The 22,387-nt window shown below is 38.2% G+C and overlaps 1 protein-coding gene across 1 annotated transcript in view; it reads right to left on the bottom strand.

The window, feature by feature from the left end:
- Positions 1–22,387, bottom strand: part of cpm (carboxypeptidase M) — a 41,802-nt gene that overhangs the window by 11,945 nt on the left and 7,470 nt on the right. Inside the window, exons 3-4 of the mRNA XM_084110690.1 lie at positions 20,987–21,084; positions 8,110–8,279 (exon numbers count right to left, since the gene is read on the bottom strand). Coding sequence (XP_083966816.1) covers positions 8,110–8,279; positions 20,987–21,084 — 268 coding nt within the window. The remainder of the gene's footprint in view (positions 1–8,109; positions 8,280–20,986; positions 21,085–22,387) is intronic.

Here is a 22,387-nt window from a genome sequence, read left to right as displayed (position 1 = left end):
ATAATTGCAAATATTTCAACAAATAACTTGACTCTTTTGTGGACATATTGAACAGCAGACCTGACTGTGTAAGCTGCAGCCTGCATCTGTGCTGCTGACACCAAAATCTTCAAGGATGAAGAACATCAAACGACTAACTAGCAAACTAACAGGCCAGTGACAGCACTCTGCATTAGTTTGCACTGGCAGGTCTAAATTTGTGCGGGTGGATTAGTGTGTTTTGCCGTGACACCGTCGGGTGGAGTGATCCTTCTTAATCCCGAACACAGAGCGCCCGCTCTACGCCATACAGAAGTGCTTCCCTCAGGAATTCCTATCTGCTTACTGTTGCAATGCTTTGACGTGCTTTTAAACAGCCTCTCTCAGTCAACAAATGTTGCTCAGCTAAAGCAGCATGTCTGGATGCCGGCACATATTCTGAATTATTACATACAACCATACAGTATGGTAAAAAAAAAAAAAAAAAAATATATATATATATATATATATATATATATATATATATATATATATAATTTTTTTTTTTTTTTTTTTTTTTTTACCATACTGTATATATATATATATATATATATATAAATAATAATAATAATAATCACACAAAATTACCCAAATTACGTCACACAAAGTCCAAGGATTCTCAGAAGCCAATGACAATGGGAAAAAAAACAACAAAAAAAACAGATTTAAATGTTTTGGTTGGGTTTTGTACAGAGGTTTAGAGGTTCAACAATCAAGCCTTCCTGGGTGGTCATCGTCAAATGCATATGAAACCAACCTAGACGCAATAAACAGGATGTGTGTGTGTGCCACATTTCGCTGGCGTTTGAACACAGAGTTGTTTTCTTCCTGCTTTCACAATACAATTTAAAACAAAAAGTTGGCCTGCGCTCTCAGCCTCGATTGCTGTTGTAGTTTAATGGCAGAGATGAGCTTGTTTATGCCAGGTTCTCTCGCCAAATATTGGAGCTCTTCAACTTGTTTGAAAGCTTTTTGAAAACTGATTAAGCACCTCATAAATCCACTCAGATTCTCTTGTGTCTCTGGCTCGGTTTGGAGTTGGGTTGTTTTCTTTCGCTGATTGCCGGCCTCATCCAGACACCTGATTTCTCTCTTAAGATCCTATAGGATCTAAATCACGCCAGACACTTCAGCTGCTCGATGTGGCGCAAAGCACATTTTGTTGTAAAAATGGTTGATGAACTGCTCAGCTCTATAAACTATTTGTCTAAAAGAGCTCTTGAGGTTTCCATTAGTGGTGAGCTGTTAGTTTGACGGGGCAGAACAGATCGTTGAAGGCCTTCATCTTGTCTGACGCTTTCTGCATTTGTGATCAGATCAATGTATGCCATTTCTCTTATATAAGCTCAGGATATGGTTTTGTTAGGGTAGCTGATCCTGGGTCAGACTAAGACACATTGCTCCATCTGTGATATCTAGAATGATCATGATATCACTCTATCAGAGATGGAGCAACGCCCGGTGTGGTTTACGTTCCTTTAACCACTGTTTATATGTAATGACAGCTTAGATCATGGTGTTTTCAGGATGACTTGTTGTATCAGTACAATTTTACACACATGCCTTGCCACACACTTAGATCTCTATGCATGCGCACAGCCATAAAATCTCTGTCAGCTTGCACTCTAGGTCTGTCAGTTTAATTTGGAGGAGTATCAGGGCTGTCACGGGGCGCCAGGATGTGTGAGAGCCATTAATCCCTGAGTGAAAAGCATTAAATGTTTATGTTGTGCTTTCTGGCTGTGGAGTGATCAGAGCAGAATGGACATTTTTCTGGTGTTTCTCACTGATCTGTAAAGGAATAATTTACCAAAACTTCTGTCATTGTTTATTCACTCTCATGGCGTTACAAACCATCAACAGAACACAAAAGTATTTGTTTAGCAGAATGCGCAAGCTGCTCTTTGCTATACAATGAAACTAAATGGGGACTGGTTCTGTCAAACGCCACAAATTACAAAAAGTCACCAAAGGTATTTTTTTCACAAAAAAATGTGTGTACATTGAAAAGTGAAAATATATTTGATGGATGTAGAGAAATGTATCTAAAAAAGCAAAATAATGCTTTATATTTTCAAGATACCACTTGCATGCAGTGTGATGAGGTCCATTCTTGAACAATACTTACAGGTTCACTTTCTACGTTCTTGAACAATACGTACAGGTTCACGTTCTGTATACCGAGCAGGATTCACTAATTAGTATAATTGTATTCGATTCCAAACATAGCCGGATTTCCATTGTTCAGAGCCAGAGGTTAACATGTCCGACCGCTCAAACAAACGCGAGTAGTTTACACTACTCAGGAAGTCCACCTAGGAATGGCTTACTTCTAATTAGCTCTGTACGATAAAATGAGACAGAAATTATTGCAGGTTGCCCTTTCAAGGAAAATACCCTCTATGTTTATGGTGTGTGAGAGATATATAAGATGGATATATGGAATGAAGATATAGTGGCCACGTTCCACTGCAGACTCTCAAACTCGACCTGATGGAAAATTCCTGCAGTCCAGCTGTGCTTTCGGCATCAAATTATAGTACTTTCACTGAAACCTCAGATTGACGCCAATGACAAACATTGTCATCAGTCGTATGCGTATTTGCCTCTTTCCGCTGAGAAAACTACGAATGCCATGCCAGGCCAAACCATCTGTGGACCTTTTGATCGAGTCAAGTCGCCCTAAATGTCTAAAACCTCAAGAGTTGTCTTTTCTTAATTTGGAAGGTCAAATTATTACCATATTGGACACAAATCTGGCAAGAGCGGATTTCATTAGCTTCCAAATATAGACCGTTTCCCAAATGAATTCATCAGAACATCCTTTTCTTGTCAATTAGTCCTTTGAGAATGATACATTTCCTCTGAATCTTAAGGGTGGCCACGTGATATTGCTATTTATGATCTGTAATTCCTATCTGCAAAGGACTAATATAAACTTTTCCCACAAACTAATATCTGATATTATACAACAAACTTTATTAGATCCCAAGGATGATTTGATTTAGTTGACTTGTTTTTTGTGACTTTAAGGGGATCGGAGCAAATAATCCCCAAAAATAAAATGAAAATAATTGTTCCTTATTAGGGCTTAGAATTGACAACCGGTTAAAGCTTCATATGCTGTCCTTTTGAATTTATTAACTGTTTTCAACATTGATAAGAAATAGTGCTAAATTAGATTTTTACAATGATTTCAGAAGGATCATGTGACAATTTTCACTGATGAAAATTCAGCTTTGCCATCACAGGAATAAATTGCATTTCCAAAAAAATAAAAAGAAATAAAGTTCAGTTCTGTTAGCAGTTCTGGAACGCACTTGTTGCACATTTTTGCATCAGACTGTAAACGTTCATGCTAATGTCTTTTATTGCGCCCCTTGTAGCAACACTGAGAATTCAACATGTTTTGTTGCATTGATTCAAGAACTACATTATAAACAAACATGTACTTGCAAATAGTACCTTTCAGGCCTTAAACTCAGGCCGTTTTAACGGTGATCGGCTTGTGTATTTTTGTGTCAAACTTACAAGTGTTGATTCATTGTTTCCTGTGAAATGTATAAACGCTTTTCCGTGGTATGTATATTTTTCTTTGCAGACTTGGCACATACAAAAATCTAAGGTGTGGGTTTACGAGAAATACATGAAGTGGTGGTACAGCAGGGTAGGAAAATGTCTGACATGAGAATGATTTAAATGCATGTATAAACTTTACTACAATGCAACAACTTTTCTTGAGTATTTCATGGCATTACTACAGACAAAGTTACTGAATAAGATCTGGTTATTGCTCAGTTACTAAAAGGATTTATGTAATTGTTAAGTCAAGAAAAGTCAAGTCACCTTAACTTATAAAAGGACTTTATACTAAACAGATAGTTTCAAAGCAGCTTTACAGTGTTAAGCAAGACAATAATGATCAATGGCACAAATAGCCTTTAATTCTGCTGTAAAGCAGCTCTGGGAAAAACAGTGATGCCATCCAGCTCAGTTCAGTTCTCATCCAATAGTGTCAAATCAATAATACTGCTGAATGTTAAGTTTCCCCAACAAAGCAAGCCAAAAGGCGATAGTGGCAAGAAACCCAAACTCCATCAGGTGACAGAAATGGAGAAAAACATCTTGAGAGAAACCAGACTCAGATGACAATGCACCAGTCCTCATCGGGCCAAATGAACGAACATAATGTGATTGTGCTTCCAGGCTGCATCATAAATCAGATTGTGGATTGGTATCATTCAGAATATTTCATCCAGCTCCTTCTGCTTCTGCTCACACCGGCAAAGTAGCCTAATTCAATCAGAACTGGAATCAGAGTGATGCATTTGCTTGTGATATTCCCTAGGCCTGTCGCAATAGTCAATAAATCAATTAATCGCACGATAAAAAAAAATGAGCTCGATAATTTTTCCGGCCGCGATAATTCCATTTGCATGCTTGTTTGTTTTCCTCGTCTCTCTCTCTCTCTCTACCAAATAGACTGGATGACCACTCTCGGTTCCTTAGCGTAAAGGAGGAGTGAACCCTCTTGTCAGTTGCATGGTCTTTGTGTGGGGAGGCGGCGCCGCGGCGCTTGTCAGTCACATGGTCTTTGTATGGGAAATGTTATTAATGTTATTTCTCGTGCCATTTATACGCCAAAAAATAGTTTTTGCGTGCATATGATACGCACTTTATGGCGTGTAATACGCACGCACTCCTCACCCCTAATCCTAACCAAGTATTTTCAGTGCGTAGAATAATAAAGCGCGTCTCCGTCTTCCCGACAGTAAATTACACAATCACTCGAGCGTTTGTTTAGTCAAAGTCCTTTTAGTCTCTGGTTTAGTCGACAAAATAACAGGAGGACAGTGCAAAATGGTGTGATATGGCCTGTTGAGGCTTTTTTTATTTGTTTACAAAGGTCCTAACCGGCAGTTTTGCCTGTTATGGAATGTATCACTATTTATGTCTGAGCCTAATGTTTAATATTTTTTGAAGTGCGATTTTGTTTACATCCATTTTATTTATTGTTTTTGGTATTTATTCAAGTGCATTTTTTTGTTAACAGACACTGAGAGTCCATTGCTTTTATTGTTAACGACAATATTATCGTTTATCGCAATAATTTCTTGGACAATTTATCGTCCAGCAAAATTTGTTATCGTGACAGGCCTAATATTCCCATCACTTTTCCTTAGAATGTGAACTGTCACAGGTTAAGCATGATCCGCTGGATTGAAATAAGAGAAAGCGGCTGACGGGGTTGTGTTTGTTTCACTTGGTTGAGAGTGGAGCCAAACCTCACAGGAAGCTCATAGCGAGAGCCACGGCAATAAGGGCGAACTACACCATGTAAAAATACAATCATCGTCCTCAATGTACACAGCTGCATGGCTGCTGTTGTAGTGTGCTCTCTCACTTTGACTCTTGCTCAATCTCAGTTTACCCACCATATCATCAAATCCAGATCAGATCTGTTTCCAATTGCATCCCCATCTAAGCAGGAGCGCTTATGTGGTCTCAGACTGCAGGAGCAGGATGGTTTGTATGCAAGGATGTGGCTTCTACGGTATTAGATGAGGTCTGGTGTGTCTCCAAAGTTTTGGGGCTTACTGAGCTGGACATATGGTTGACACTGGTCTCACGTAGCCTTTCAAAAACTAGGGAGTTGCTTCACTGTCTAATGCTTTTTGCAGGCAGCTATTTGTATAATGTTGAGCTCATGTTTTTCACTTCACTTATAGTCTGTGTTACATCATAATGCAAACTCACTGAAAATGAATAACACCGATGTATGTGTGCACTGTGACCGTACCACAGGCCCAAGGGGTCTGCTGAAAGTCTGAGAATAAAAAGATTTTACAAAATGATTTTTTTTAGGGTTGTTCGCATATTAAATATTAAACACTTTAACACATTCACCAATATCTGTATAATATGATTCTGCAATCTGAACACCTGTCAGAAATCATGAGGGATTAACTGATTATTATAAGGCAATATTGTTTGTAAAGCTGCTTTGGAACGAAATTTATGTTTATTTATGCAGTATAAAAGCAAATGTGAATTGAAACACTTCTAATAATGAGAACAAACTACTGAACATCTTTATACATTATTTTTCAAGACGGTAAGATGGGCTTTTAATAAAATTTGACTATACAGTGGATTTATGAAACCAATCAATAAATCAGTGCTACGTGACTACAGAAAACAGAGAAAAAGGGCTGTGCTGTTCCCTTTTATCAAAACCTTCAACACCCATAATGCACTTCTGATTTCTGTGGGCAGGAATACAAAAATGTAGAAGTTTGATCAGTAGTTTTAACAAAATCCCCAGGGCTGGCAAAAGTTCGCCGTATAACTTTTGAAAAGTCATACATATCCCCTTCCCCTTGACATGAATGACATCCAACTATTCATCTCTATTTGTCTTCAATGTTTGAGCTTGGCTAATTAAATTTACTTTATTGCTAATCATACAGAGCGATTCTACGCTGTAAAAAAAGAAAAGTTGACTTAACTTAAAATTATAAGGCAACTTGCTGCACAGATTTTTTTGAGTTGACTCAACTAAAACATCTCTATAGTTGAGTTGACTCAACTATAACATCTCCAGTTGAGTAAACTCTGTTAGTTGAGTCAACTCAAAAAATCTGTGCAGCAAGTTGCCTTATAATTTTAAGTTAAGTCAACTTTTCTTTTTTTTACAGTGTAGATTGAGGTCACCCAGTGGGAGCTTCCACAGATACGATCCATCTACATCATCTATTTCCTCTGAACAAAAACGGACAACGTGAGGTGCTGACTTGTCTTTGATTGGTATCGTTGAAAACAGCAGACGTTTACAGCATTGTGGGCACAGTCTGATCAAAAGCTGCATTGTTACATCCACAGGATGAATGAAACTTATTCATCCATATAGGGGTTTTCATATCTTCTGATTACAGATTTCCTCTTGGGTAGATTTTTTTGTCAGCATGTTGTGGCAACAGTCCAAGGAAGTTATTTTCCATTGCTTCAGGCTTTTAACACCCCTCTACTCTGGCAAAACTATGTACCGCTGGTTGGGGGCCTGTGGGCCAAATAGTTTGAGTTTGCTATAATGGATGTTTATCTTTGTGTGTGTGTATGTGTGAGTAAGATCCCTCATGCCAGATAAGACGTGTGTTTTGAGTCTTATCAGCAAAGTTTTGGATGATTTGTGGGAAAAGTAGGCTCTATCTCTAAACGTCTCATCTGAGCCATGGTTTCTCTGGGCAGACAGTTACAACTTGGAAATAAACTGTTCTGAATTCCTTGCAGCAAAATAAATTCAGGTTTTGAAAGACAAAAATAAATTGGATGTTAAAGGGTCACTTGATGGGGAAAAAAGATTTTCCCTGCTTTTTCCGATATACTAACTTAAAGAGCGTAAACCTTTCTACCACGTTATTTATTTAAACCATGTATACTCTATCTATGGTATGGACCGACGCCACTGGAAGTGTTGAAGCTGAATGTCACCACGGACCAATCAGCTGTGAGCTCGAGGCTACAATTCACCAATATCATTGGTTTGCCGACTTCGATTTAAATGCAGGGATCCAGACTGCGACTGAATGGTCACATTTTGTGACTTTTTGTCGAATTTTGTTAGAGGTCGCACATATCCCACTAATTTGCCTAAATGATGAGCGCTGCCATTTCTGTTGCGTATTAAAAACATCCAATGGCAAACTTGCCAAAAGCAGAACGAAACAACACTATTCATTTGAACTGCACCGATTATTATCTCTGTCCAAAAGGCAGCGCAGAGCAAATGCGTTTAGTCGCTGACTGGTGTCAATAATAGCGAGATTCAGTGAGAAGTATTCAAGTTCTCAAAAACAAACCACAAATGTCTTGGTGATTTAAACTAGTTTAAAGCCACATGAAACCGCACATTTTCACACTCGTGCAGAAGACAGGAGAAACAATGTGCGACAGCGATCTAGGCTTTTTTTAAACACAAATCACCAACATTCACCATGGATTTATAGTAGTAACACTATTATAAGCATGGTATTGTGGCACAAATGTGGGATATTCATATCAAATTGAATTATTTATCTCTCTCTCACTTACCGGCCCACTGAGTTCGTGCAGTCCTGGGCAGATGACTCAAAGCCGTCCGGGTTCATGGATGGCAGGATGTGCACACGGCTGCTGTTCAACAAGCTTGTCACCAGCGGATCACTCAGGTAACGGCTGGTCAGATAATTGATCAACTGAAGCAGTAACACACGCCCTACAACCTGCACACAGAGAAACACAAATACAGTCAAAAGGAAAAAAAGTTTCAACTTCACAGATTTTTGATAATACTGCTATTTTTTTTATAAATAAAATTATATGGGCTCATATAAATTTACCTTGACAAAAGCTTGAAGAGAATACAATTTTGTGAGAATCACCCTTACTTTGCATACAGTACAGTAGCAAATTATGACAAAATGAACGTGTTAAACAAGATAAATGATGTATGCTTAATTTCATGATAAGTGTATGATTAATCACACAAAAATGATTCTATTGACAGACCTAATACACACTTATCACACAACCTATATCTGTTCATTCAAATGTAATATCTTCAAATATAAATCCACACAAACTGCATTAGTATTTGTCATGCCTAACATAACAAATGGCAGAATCTTCTGCAGGAAATGAATTGCTCCATTCCTAGTAGGAGATCACTGAAAAGATAGTTCATGCCACATCATTGTTGTCTCTTCTGGACGTCACAGGATGCCAGGGGCGCTTTGATGTGGTTTGAGGAGAGTTTGCACTGCTATTCTCATCTTACAGGAGCAGCTATACCAGAAACTACTCACAGAACATGATGCCCGAGGTGCTTATATAAGACAACATGCAAGCATTGAGACTACAGATAGATAGTATCGTAAGGTGTGGATGTCTCTGTACTCTTTCTGAGAAATGACTGCCTCTGTTTGTCCCATGGACAACCCATTTTCTAGAGAACTATATTCGAATGAGACTCTGAAGTTAAAGTGCATCGTCACACATTGTGACACAGTGAGACCTGTGATTATGAAGCACAAGTTCAGACCAGCAGAGTTGTGGGTTAAACTGTCTGTCCTGGAGTGTTGTAGTCTGTGTCTAACAGTGGGTTACGGTGTGTACGATTACTTTTATCTGTGAAACGGACCACAGCACACATCAGCTCATCGGTGTGAATGTGATAACACAGCTTTCCAAAAGAGTAGAAACAATCTCACTCATACAAACAGACACCCATAATGTGTATATAAGCACAAAGCATACATCCTTATAATATAAATTAAAGGGGACCTATTATGCAAAATTCACTTTTTTATGGTGTTTGGACATAAATGTGTGTTGGCAGTGTGTGTACACAACCACCCTACAGTGATAAAAATCCACTCACTCCTTTTTTTTTAATCCCCATAAATCATAAGCAGTCTCTCCAATCGACCCGTTTTCAGAATGTGGCTTTAGTGACATCACTAAAGCCACAGGCCCCGCCCACGAGTGTTGACTGACACTGCCGTTATAACTTAGACCCGCCCTGATCGAGTTCACTGCGAGTTGTACACATCAGCCATTGCTGCAGCAATGCACTCACGAGAAGCGTCGAAGCATCTCCCAAGCGTTGAAGGTGTTGTAGCTGGATGTATTCATTCACATAGCTCTCTCTATTTACTCTTGAAATCTGCCAGCCACTGAAGACGAGGTGGATTCATTTTGTTTTTAAAGAAAATGCTCTCTTAACTCTACAGAAATTTATGTAAGTTACTTATGCACTTCTTATACTGTTTACTCAGCTCTAACAGTGATTTTCTGAAGAAAAACTGATGCTTCATCTTTTGTGTGACATACAGTAAACTTTATTAAACTCATCAGTATATTTTGTGTCATCATTCAGACAATTCAGATCGTCAGACGGAGTCCTACAGCAGGCTTGCATTAATAGTGTATACAAGCAATGCCAAATAGGTTATAATCGTAATTAAACTAAACTATACCTGTTCCAACTCCATACAGCATATATTCTCTGACTCTGTAGGCATTTTTATGGTCGAAATGAACACCATTACTGTGACTGTCTGTTTTATTATTATCATCTTCCCTGTTCTGGCTCTGATCGCGGCTGCTTAGGCTCCGCCCCCTGTGACCTGAACCAGCAGCTCATTAGCATTAAAGGAGAAGCACTAAAACAGTGCGTTTTTCACAGACCCAAAAAATGATGATTTAAACGTGCTGTAAATAAAATTCTGTTGGGTATTTTGAGCTAAAACTTCACATACACACTCTGGGGACATCAGAGACTTATTTTACATCTTGTGAAAAGGGGCATAATAGGTCCCCTTTAATACATTACAGATAACATTTTAAACAGGGCTTAATATCCCAGAGAAGCACAGTGAAAAATGTAGGGGCGTATTGAGAATTTATCAAACAACATAGTTTAAATATAAAGTTTCCTTCCTAATATGTAATTTAAATGATTTCATTCTGTTTTGAGGGATTATTAGCATTTGATTGGAAAAGGCTTACTGCTGTCCCTGATGGGACTTGGGATAAACTATTCAACTGCATCAGCTTATAAATTTATTATATCACAATTATTTTCATCTTTTTAATGGTTTCATTTGAGGACTTAGTGGCATACTAAGTTTTGTCCGATTCCTTCATCAGACAATGAGCATTTCAAGTCCACACAAGAACCACTGGCTCCATAAGACCTCTAAGCAAATTCTGTAAAAAACAAAGAGCTGAAAACACACTGATGATGATATATTGAGTCCTGTAGTTCTCCCTGTCCCCATCAGCGCTTACTCGCCAACTCATCTCAGACAAAAACATCTGCTCCAGTGGCAATTATACTGTTCAGAAGAAAACAGTAAAGTCTGGTTTCACGGTTCATTGACACATTTTAAATAGTTCCTGAACACTGTAGTCCTTTTGTTTGTCACGCCACGTCATGTTTGCATTACGGCAAATTGCTTTACTTAGTGGTTATATGTTGACATGTCATTACATTGGTCTGTTAAAACGTCATCGTTCAGTGATGTGGTTGAAACTTTACTGATGTGGTTTGGTTTTTGTTTACCATTCAATTTACGTAGTGTCCATCTATTGTGGGTGAAAACGGTGAACAGCAACAAGAGCCAAGAACTGTGTACCATTTCCTTTTCAAAAGACCAACACAAACAGCACAACCTCAGTCCCTTCAGCGCCCCAGACATGATCGCAGGGCCCAACTCCAGGCCTGAAAAACATGATGTTCTTCATACGGCACCCTGATACTCACACTAAAACACCTCTATATCAACACCCAAAACATTTCAGCATGTGTGTGAGGGCACCACAGACAGATCCCTCACACCTGTGGGGTGATGCATTTGAGGCCAAGCTTACACTTGTTGGTGAAATAAAACACCTTTGAGAGAAGAAATGGAAGAAGGGTCCAGTTTAATAATTTAGGGAGGAATTCTCACACCCACACAGGATTTTGCACAGTAATTTGCACATTGGTTGAATGAATATTTGGTTGAAGATTCCTGAAAACCATCCCTTTATGTTGTGAAATGTTTTGTTAATATAAAAAGACAATAGTTTCCTGGCTAAAAACTTTGATTTTGATTATTTCTTTTGTTGAAAGACAGATAAATGAAGAAGAAAGCCAGAACATTAAATGTCATGGATGGATGGATATTAACTGAGTAATCCAATCTTGACTAATCCAATAGCGGATCTTTGGAGCCAGATTACAGGGGGTTACAAATTATTTTAGAAAGATTGCAACATCATTGTTTTATTTTTACACAGAGATTAATAGGTCTATTAGTTAAATCTACTGACTTTAGCAATCTATGTTACATCATATGCAAATGTCAACATTTTTTTTCCTGAAGTTTCCATGCCTGTTACTCAGTATTAAATATATCTTAATATCCTTTTAGATTGGGTATATTCATTTTTAAGGCCCTTTATGGTATATTTCCAGAGATATGGGGATTTCAATGTGGTTCTCAATGTGGCTCAATGAGTAAATTGTTAAATTGTACACTTTTTCCAAAAAACAAATGTGGGTAACTTTCCATTTGCAGGAGGAATGTCTGAAGAACAAATTATGTTGAATAATATTGTGTGCCTGTAACTCAAGTATTAAAGATATCTCAATATGATTTTACATTATGGTTACTGTGGATTACTGACATTTTGGCTTTCATCACTATTTATGTTGGTCTTTCTTCTTAAAAAAAAAAATATATATATATATATATATTTTTTTAATTTGAGCCGGGGAAGTTTCTGAAATTTGGTTGATTTGACATGGAATGACCTTTGAGACTTTTTAACTCATTTAAGACGTATGCTTATGAGGATACTTTTTAAATTTGGTGTGTTTTTGTCACTCAAGCTTAACAAATCACAAAAGAGAACTGTTGCATGCTGTCTGAGAAGAGGCTTTCTGTTTCGGGTGTGTGTGTTCAGTAGGGATGGGACGATTGAAATGTGCTGGCGGTTAGTATTATCGTTTAAAATTTAATTATCATTAAAACCGTCTTTGATTATTGCGATTTTAATAACACACTGTAAATCCTGTCCAGCCAGCAACAGCTCTGACGCAGGTGCAGCGCGCAAAGTTTTTTTTTTATTCGAGAAGGAATGGCGGAAAGCAGTGACCGTGCGCGGGATATTTTTCAGCCATTTTAATTGGACCAAATCTGCGGTGTGGTCATATTTGAGTTTTTACAAAAAGCCCACACATGGATGTGCACCGTTGACGACCGTCATTGTAAGGAAGGAAATGCCACAGAATAGAATCTTGCTTAAAAAAGTGCATAGAGCTGCTTGTTTTATTTGTTGTTTGTTGATTTTCAAATATAAAACTTTTTTCAGTGTGAGCATCAGTTATTTTTGAACACTTTCATCTCGTTTTAACAAAACCGTGATTGTATTGATAATAACGATAATTTTGGTCACTATTATCGTGATATGAAATTTTCATACCGTCCCATCCCTAGTGTTCAGAGAGAGATACTCTTCACAGACAGAACGCCAGTACTGAATATTCTATTTTGTATCATATTATACTTGAATGGTTTAAAAGCAGTTGAATAAATGATTGGCTGTATAGGTTGACTGATATATCGATTTTGCAGATTTATCTGCTCCGATAACCGATTTCTGGAACTATCGGTTATCGGCAATAATCCATTGCGGGAGTGGCTGAGAAGGGTCTGCTGTCATTACACTGTAAAAGCCATCACTGAAGCCTAGTCGTGTTTGTTCTGACACATGACGCTACAATGTTCATGAAGCTGAATATATCAGATACAGATTTAAACCTTTGACTATGTATATAGAACATTGCAAAACACGTTGTCATTTTAAAATTATTATTATGTTGACTAAATGGTGCATTAGAAGAGAACAGCAGTATGTTTGCCAACAAGGCTGAGAGAGGACATTAACAATGGTACCTCAAGCGATTAGAACAATGTGGCAAAAATAAATCCGAAACTAATGTTTAAATGTCATGACTGTGACAGTCTATTTGCCTTAGTGTAAATAGTTAGGCATAATTAATCGGATGAAAAATCAAAGTAATCTTGTGTTTAAAAGAAGACTCAAAACAGAAAAGTAATTAATAAAGTGAACACTTTGTTTTAAATTCTATCACTTTTTCCTCTGTACAGCAATTCGTATTTCTACTGGTAGAAACCAACTGAACTGATTTGTCCCTTACATATGGTCTTTTCATGTCTAAGTAGGCAAGTCTTTACCAGACTTAAACCAGACTTTATGCTGAATACTGCTGGTCAAATATCTTTGTAACATTAACTTCACTGTTGCCTATAAAAGCTTTTTTTATTTTTTTTTATTGAGTGAAATAACTAATCCAGAGGAGAATATTTATAGATCTATTTCTGATTACCGAGGCACATGGGCTGTTTTTTTAGGTTGGCATATAGACAACAAGAGATTTAAATAAACAGACACACATTATACCCACAGCTTCATGTCAAGTCCACTTAAACACTGACTAGTTTTTTACAATAAAAAAAAAAGATCATGCTACTGTTTGAACAACATTTTTGAGGGTCTAATCAAGAGTGAGTGAGTGAGTGAGTGAGTGAGTGAGTGCGTGAGTTCGTGAGAGAGAGAGAGAGAGAGAAGGGAAAAAAGGGGCCACTGTTGAAAACCTCCGGTAGGACTAAGATCAGTCTGTATATTCACAATCGTGCTTTCATGCAGCGCAGCTTGAGCAGGCGGTGAGTCCGCTCTGGCCGGAGCAGCGTGCAGCAGAATAATTTAAGATTGAAGTAAAACCAGAGCTGGAAAAAGACAAGTCAGTCACAATGCACTAAGGCCGAAGGTCATTCGACTGTGTTGACACAGTCACTAGACTTTAGCTTTCCATGAATTTCTCTCTCACTGTTGGTTACTTAATGGTTACTTAAAATAATGCTGATTTTACATGCCTGTAGATGATACTTTGAAGATTATAGGAGTAGCTCCTATACTTGGTATTAAATTATGGCATGTCTGTTTATGTTACAGATATGAATGCTCCTCAAATGGTGCAGCTTTTTGATATTTTCATATTAAGAGTGTACAATTGTTTTTCAAAAATAATTATGGTTTTCATTTGGATGATAACACAGGTGAAAAATCCAATAGACTTTATAAAGGGACCCAAGCCATACAGACCAGAATATCATCGAAACTTGGGCTGTATCTGAAATCACCTTCACTCACTATTCCCTAAATTAAGCCCTATTAGGCGCATTCGCACAGGATAACCGAAGCCTGTGATTTTACTCTAATTTACTGACTTATCTCCCGGATATTATGTCAATAGGCTATTGCTTGGAAATGTCTTGTCGTTATAGGTCTAGCTGTGTGATGTATCATAAACAGAATAATGTTCTTTACCGCATGCTTCTATACATGTCATCCATCTCCATCTAATCATTCTTTTTTGTTTCGCTCTTCTGATGATTTTCAGCTTTCTCTTTCTGAAAATTGTACAGTTGCATGGTGTAGGTATAGCGATATGACCCAGCACCCAAAATACTATCAAAACCAATGCAATGCAGCCTCCATTCTTCGCAAAAGATGGATAAAAAGGCGCACAGGAAACAAAAACCTTGAAAAAATTATATACGACCCCGCCAAATCACAGAGATGCCGATTCGCAGGGGACTAATGTTAATCACAGGACCTCTGTGTTCGGCGAAATATGGTAGGTCATTTTGCGGGAGAATTTTTACTTTACAAATTACAGACATGGCCGATTCGCACGGGATTAAGATCACAGACAACCTCCGCAATTATTACAAATGACTAGAGGTCACCAATACTAATCCAGTGCGAATAGGGCTTTAGTCTACTAATATAGTGTGCTTAAAGTTGTAAATGAAAACCAGTGAGCACCTTTTTATGCATGCCACTATGTTGATAACTACCACAAATAGTTTAAATAAATAGTTTTACTGGTTAACATTGCAAATCATAAACCCAAGAAAAAAAAAAGAAAAAACTTTCACACGACTTTACAGGTTATTTCCCAGTAGTGACATCAATGTATAACCACTTCCCCTTCGCCAGCGAGAGATGAGAACACATTTTCAAAAATGTCTTTGGTCGAGGAAGAGTCAGAGTGTATAATATATTTTTACCTTTCCTCCAGTGAAACACTAACTCTGGTTGGATGCACCTAAATCTGCATGAAGGATGCTTTCCCGTTACATATTACACTTCAATGCACTTCAAAAAACTGAAAGAACGCAGGTTAAGGTGTTTACATGATCGGAAAAATCAGGGCAAATATCGATCTGTGCATTCTTAAGCTGCTTACGCCCAGTGCTTGAAGTGGGGAAAAAAAGGTGCCGGTACTCTCTTGCATTGGCAAATCATGACATTTGAGATTTCTACAGCGAAAAACAAAACTTGGAGATATTGCTGGTACAACAACAATTTATTGTTATTTATTATCAACATAAATGTATTTAAACAAGTCGTGTGTGCGTGCGTGCGTGAAAACGGAACTCCTCCAAGTCTGCAAGTCCAAAAATACAATTATGGTGAGATTATTACATTTTATTTAATTAAATGCATTTATGGTGAGATTATTATATTTTCATGTCATTCTGTGTTAATTTTGACCACGAACCATGTGCTGTCACTTTAATTCAGCGCGTGTAGCACAGCAGAAATAGACTCGGTGCGGAAACGAACTGTATACGCACCGCACCTGGAACGGATCACCGGACCGTGCCGTGTGAAAGCTCTAACCTGTTAACATGGGTGCGGAAAAAAATACGCACCGCATACGCACTGCAAACGGAGTATATGTGAAACGGGCGTGACACTGACGCTTTTTCTGTCAGTGGTAGAGTACCGGTTACATGCGAGAAGTAGTAGAACGCAAGAAAAAGTGCAGGTACGCTTAAGAGTAAAATGTAGAAGTGCCGGTACTGCGTACCGGTGAGTACCGCCCCACTTCGAGCACTGCTTACGCCAATAAAGACACGACACGCATTTAGGGACGCACCGAAATTTCGTCCGCCTGCCGCTCAGTGTTCAGCGCTCAGGTTTCACTCTCGGTTTTGGCCCAAAATTTTCATTTCGGTACATCCTTAAATGCATAGTCAGTAAGCAATCAACCAGCACATTCTAGAACACCTTACCAACAGCATAGCAACACACCAAGAACGTCACCAACAACTGCCTGCATTCAAAAGGACAAGAGATAAAATGCCTCTTCAGGTTCAAGAATCTACTTACTGCACAAACTGCCACAGACTTTTACAAAGGATTGCAGTTCTTGAAACAAAGTTACTCGGAACACACAACAGAGCTTCGTCATGGATACAGCATACATTCCTCAGCATACAGCCGGTGAGTCCCATGAATCTAGTGCTCCTCGACAGGCCATACTGAGTGTCGAGAAACAAGCCGATCAACACACTAATCGATGGCACAAACAGAGCGAGACCCAAAGTCACTCGAGACATCAGATTGTCACGAGCATCACATATTGCCGCACTAGCATCCTCTACCCCAGATACGGCTCTGACAAGGATTGCAAACACTAGTTTCCTACCACCGCCTATACATCTTGAGAACAGATTTGATTCGATGAGGAATCTCCAAACGAGATGAATGTGATCGAACACAGACTGAATCAGCCTTAGTTTGTTTGGGTGGAGGCCATCCTGTTGAAACTGAATATAACCCAACAGATCACTCAGATCATTAGGATCACATCAACAAGAAATGCCAAGGGCTCACTCTAAGCATGGCGAGTCTGCTTTTAGCTACTGTATAATGCCAGCCGCAGCTGGAACCAGCTTCCAGAAGAGATCAGACGTGCTCCTACAGTAGTCACATTCAAATCCAGACTCAAAACACTTCTGTTTAGCTGTGCATTCACTGAATGAGTACTGTGCCACTGTTCGTCTGACTGTTTGTACTTTTTTATTCTAACCTGTTTTAATTATTCTTATTTCTTTTGATTATTTGAATTTCTTCTATGTAAAGCACTTTGAATTACCATTGTGTATGAAATGTGCTATATAAATAAACTTGCCTTGCCAATGTGCAACCACCTAGCAGCCAATTATGAAACATGAGCTGAACAAATTCATCCAAATCGTTTGTAAAACCATTTGCCTTTAATGCACCGAGTAAAAGCGTCTCCTGAATGCATAAAGGAACATTTCCCAATAAAAACACAAACTGAGAAACTTACAACCTTGCTTGATGTTGCTAAAGCTATGCTCTTTAATTGAGCTTCAAGAACAAACAAGCAATTGTTGCAATAGATTCAACACAGATTAATTCTGTTTGTCTGATAAATGATGCCCGAAGTAATGCAATTATTTACGTTCAATCTGAGTAATGCATTAATGTAATGCATAATTCCCCTCTCTTCTCCTCTTTCATCCCTCCGTAATCCATACTAGCGCTGTCTTTGTTTACAGTCTGTACACTCTCTTGAGCTAGATGTTTAAAAGAGACTTTTTGCCATTCAGGTTTATACAAAAGGATCATGTTCTGTCTTATGGGGTCATTAAGAGACTCTGACCATTATAGGAGCACTTTAGTGGTGTATCAAAGTTCTGGCACACCTCTTTTCATGAGATGACTCATGGATGCTGATCGTTAATGCTTACATGACTAATTTGAGTAATGTTTACATGTTTACAGTTTTAAGAAATGCACCTCCCTTCCTTGCATTTGCGTGATTTGAAAAGGTCAGACAGGATGTGGTCTCATTAGGTGACACCATGGTGCCAGACAAGTAAAGCTTTGACTGGCTAAATTTAACTTGACAAAGGTACAGTAGCTACTGATATACGTGAAATCTTTTGAAGCTGATTTGTGTTATTTTTATATAAAAAAAAAAAAAATTACTTAAAGAAAATGACTACAAAATGACAGAGAATACTGCAGTATGTAAAATGATGATGTTCTAAGATGATCACAGATGTTCACAGTGTTTTTTAATGTGTTGCTATTGCATTCTAGGTGGTTGCTTATTTGACTAAAGTCTAAGTCAAATCAAAAGGCAAAAGATCCCAAAGGAACTGGATTTAACTGATCAGAAAGATTCGCCGCTTGCCGTTGGGGAAGGAGTTTTGAAAACGGAGCTGTCAATTCTGTTTCCCTTAGTGACGTTCGGATTGATGAAGTATGCAAAGTGGATTTGATGAAATGTGTCAAATACAAGACATTTTTATGCAGCAACAGTAGCATTTCATTCAGTACTTTGTGTGTTACTTTATGTACAGCGCACATATGTGCAAGAACTTAATTTAAATTCTAATTCCAAAGTTATTTAAATACCAATAAAGCAATATAAGATTAAGATTACATGATTTTTTACGGTTTTAAAAACTTGGATTTGTCCGCATTAGCGGGAACTAAAGGTGTCAGAACAAACACGAAACACACGTGATTGCTGTCATCATTAAACATCAGAGCTTGTACAGCCGTTCTGGAGAAACTGTGCATGAATGAGCCAGCCGACCGCTCTGGAATCGCTTTCGTAGTATTTTAAAGGCATACGTCACGGTCACATCACATGGTGTTAGCGCAGTCTCAAGTCAGAGTTTCTAACTAGAATGCACATTGGTTGAGCACCAATTTAACCTTTAAATGGTTTGAGTGAAAACAAACCATAAAAGAGATGTGAATGAGGATTTGCAGAGAAAACGAGAGATTCTTACTGCATTCCAGTAAATTATTTATGGGATATGTCCATTAAATCGGGAGAGTAGACCACAATACAATACTTACTTTTCACATCCATAGAAAAATAAACTATCTGGGAGAACAGAACACAGCAGACTGAAATTAGCCCTTATCACAAGTATTCTTATGATACCAATGTCACATTAAAATTTCAAGATTGACATTTTGAAATTTTCCTGATGGATAAAAATAGAGCATGATGGAAAATGTATGCTTATTCAATCAAACTGATGGATAAGGATTAGCTGAAGTGCAACCCTATTTGGAATGAGTTGTTTCAGTCTTTTTGATTTGAAGGTCCCCAAACCAGAAGTACCACCCATAATTTTAAAATGCAGTAGAGGTGGATAGTCATCCCTGCAAATTAAAACTGGGATAGAGTCAATTTTTGGTAACACTTTAGTTTAAGCTCCAATTCCCACTATTAACTAGTTGCTTATTAGGAAATCACTAGGATATTGGCTGTTTATTAGTACTTATAAAACAAATATTAATGCCTTATTCTGCATGACCATATTCTACATCCCATATTCCTACCCAATACCTAAACTTAACAACTACCTTACTAACTATTAATAAGCAGTAATTAGGATTTTATTGAGGCAAAAGTCGTAAGCAGCGTTTCCACCGAAATTATCTGGGACAATTTGTCCCAGGAACTTTTTTTTTTCCCCAGACCTGTTGCTTTTTGCGTTTCCACCGCGGTCTAAAGTACCGTGAAGATTAAGCAAATTAGTCCGATGACGTAGGACTGCGCGCACCACAACAGATTTGTAAAAATGGTGGTTGAAATTAAATGCTGCGTGGAGTCAACCAATCAAAATGCGGCATGAACTCAACCAATCAGCATGTTTGGCGCCCAAGTCCCACCCCCCGAAAGTTCCTGAACTTTGAAAAAGTACTACCTCGCAAGCAGGGAGTTTCTGAGGGGGACATTTTTACCCAGAACTTCATTTAGACCCTGATTCCTGTGGTCGAAACACACCGAGTCCCACCCCAAAGTTACTAGTTCCTGGGGAAAGTTCCTAGTTCCTGGGGAAAGTTCCTGCGGTGGAAACGCGGCTATATTTAATATTTAGTTAAGAGTGAGAATTGTACCCTAATCTAAAGTGTGACCACTTTTTCCCCAAAAATCTCTCTCCTAAAGCTTTTCCAGCCCATTCCTCCAATAGTAATTCCAACCACAGTTTTTCTTCAGCAAATGTGGTTTAGTCTTCTCACAAAGACAGGAAGTACTGAATTCACAATAGTTCTGAGTGGGTGTGGAGGCGGAGCACATTGGTGAAAAGATCCCCCCTATACAGCCCACCTTGTATTTTATTTTTTTTATTTTTTTTCCCAGTGAGGGTCACAGTCCACTGCTCCTCACTGGTGTCCCGGTCGGTTCCTCGGACTGTAATGCTTTTGTGCACAGACCGCTTTTCCCACACACCCCTTACCAAATACGCCCCTTCAGACCAGCGCTGGCCCCTTCTCGCCCAAACAACAAAAAAGAAGAAGAAAAAAAAAACTAAACAAACGAAGAGCTGGATCTATTTAAAGAAGCCTCCAATTCCTAATTTAGCCCGATCTAAAGAAAACAGACATGCCAGACTGGGTTCTTTAGAAGCGGATCAGTAATACTGAACTGCTTACAATGCAAGACCTGGTGAAAATAAAACCATGTCCTGTACTACATAACAAAGGAACACGGCTGCATTACCTCGTTTCCGTGCATGTTTCCCACATATTTGAATTCCGGGATGCCTGTTCTGTGTCCTCTCGGATGTTGACCCAGTATTAAGACCCAGAGTTCTCTTCCTAGAAAGACAAAATGTAAATGTTAATCGACTGCAAACAAATGTTTCAATTAGTGAATCAGTGCATTTGCAACTGAATTAAGTAGTGTGGATCTTGTGCCGGTCACATGATTAATGTCTCACTGTTTTCAGGGTTAACCAGATACTCAAATAATGTTTTTGCACAGTTTGGCCAGGCACCTGGCAACCCAATCCCGTGTAATCTCACGTCTAGCTCTTATTCACTCTATTTGTCTGTCTCGGTCTCTGTCTCTCAGAGGACTACTGAATATGGAGATCTCACATTCACTGAGCAAGTTAAAGCATGCTTGCTTCAGAAAAAACTAAAAGAAATAAATCTTCAAGATGAGCTTGAAAAGAGGAACAGTCATCCAAACCAAGATTACTGTAATATTACAGTTTACTAAAACTTTTGTATTGTAATATTTTTAAAATGAACTGTATTCCTGTGATGGCAAAGCTGAACTTACATCCTGCAATTGAGATGTAAGATGCCTGTAGCGAATTCAATTCACATTTACTTTCACAATACATAAAGCAGCTTTACAGAAAATGCATGTCTACATTTCAATTCAGAGTAATCTGTTATCAGAGGTGACTGTGTCTAAGTTATGCATTTCAGAAATGTACATAGATAAATCACGCAGTTAGCTAACATCATGTTTAATTTAAAGCAGAAACAATGAGTTCATTGAAGTAACTATTACAAGTTGTGAACATAATGTTTACCGTATATAGCAAATTTAGCATTGGTGCATGCTAAGCTAAACCTTTTTAGCCTATGATAGGTTGCACTTTATTTTACAGTACATGACCTTACATGTACTTAGTGTTATTAGTTTTTACACAGTTATTGCAATTACTATAATAAGTATGTACATGGGGAACAGGACTGTAAAATAAAGTGCTACCGAAATGTTAAACGACTAGCAGTAGCCTAATTTTCAGGGATGCAAACAACTCAACCAGAGCCATTTATAACATACTAGTAAATTTATACTAGTATGTTATAAATTTTAAGAATGATATTGCATATTAAGAATGAATGTGTGCATATTGTGAATGAATTTAATGCATTTGGTTACACTTTCCTGACAGCCTTTCAGTTAATTCACTTGTAATGCATATATAGACCTACACCACAACAGGTAAAACATGTGGCTTTGACAAGTGTGTTGATAGGTTATGGTTAGGACAGTCACACACACACATATATATATATATAATATTTTCTCTTTTTGACAAGAAACCGCTGTAACCTTTACAGTACTGTACAGTACAGTACAGTACGTCCATTGCTGGTC

The sequence above is a fragment of the Abramis brama genome (assembly GCF_963993115.1).
Source record: "Abramis brama genome assembly, chromosome: 4".
In the NCBI taxonomy this organism is placed as follows: domain Eukaryota; kingdom Metazoa; phylum Chordata; class Actinopteri; order Cypriniformes; family Leuciscidae; genus Abramis; species Abramis brama.
This window is presented reverse-complemented; position numbering and strand designations above follow the sequence as displayed.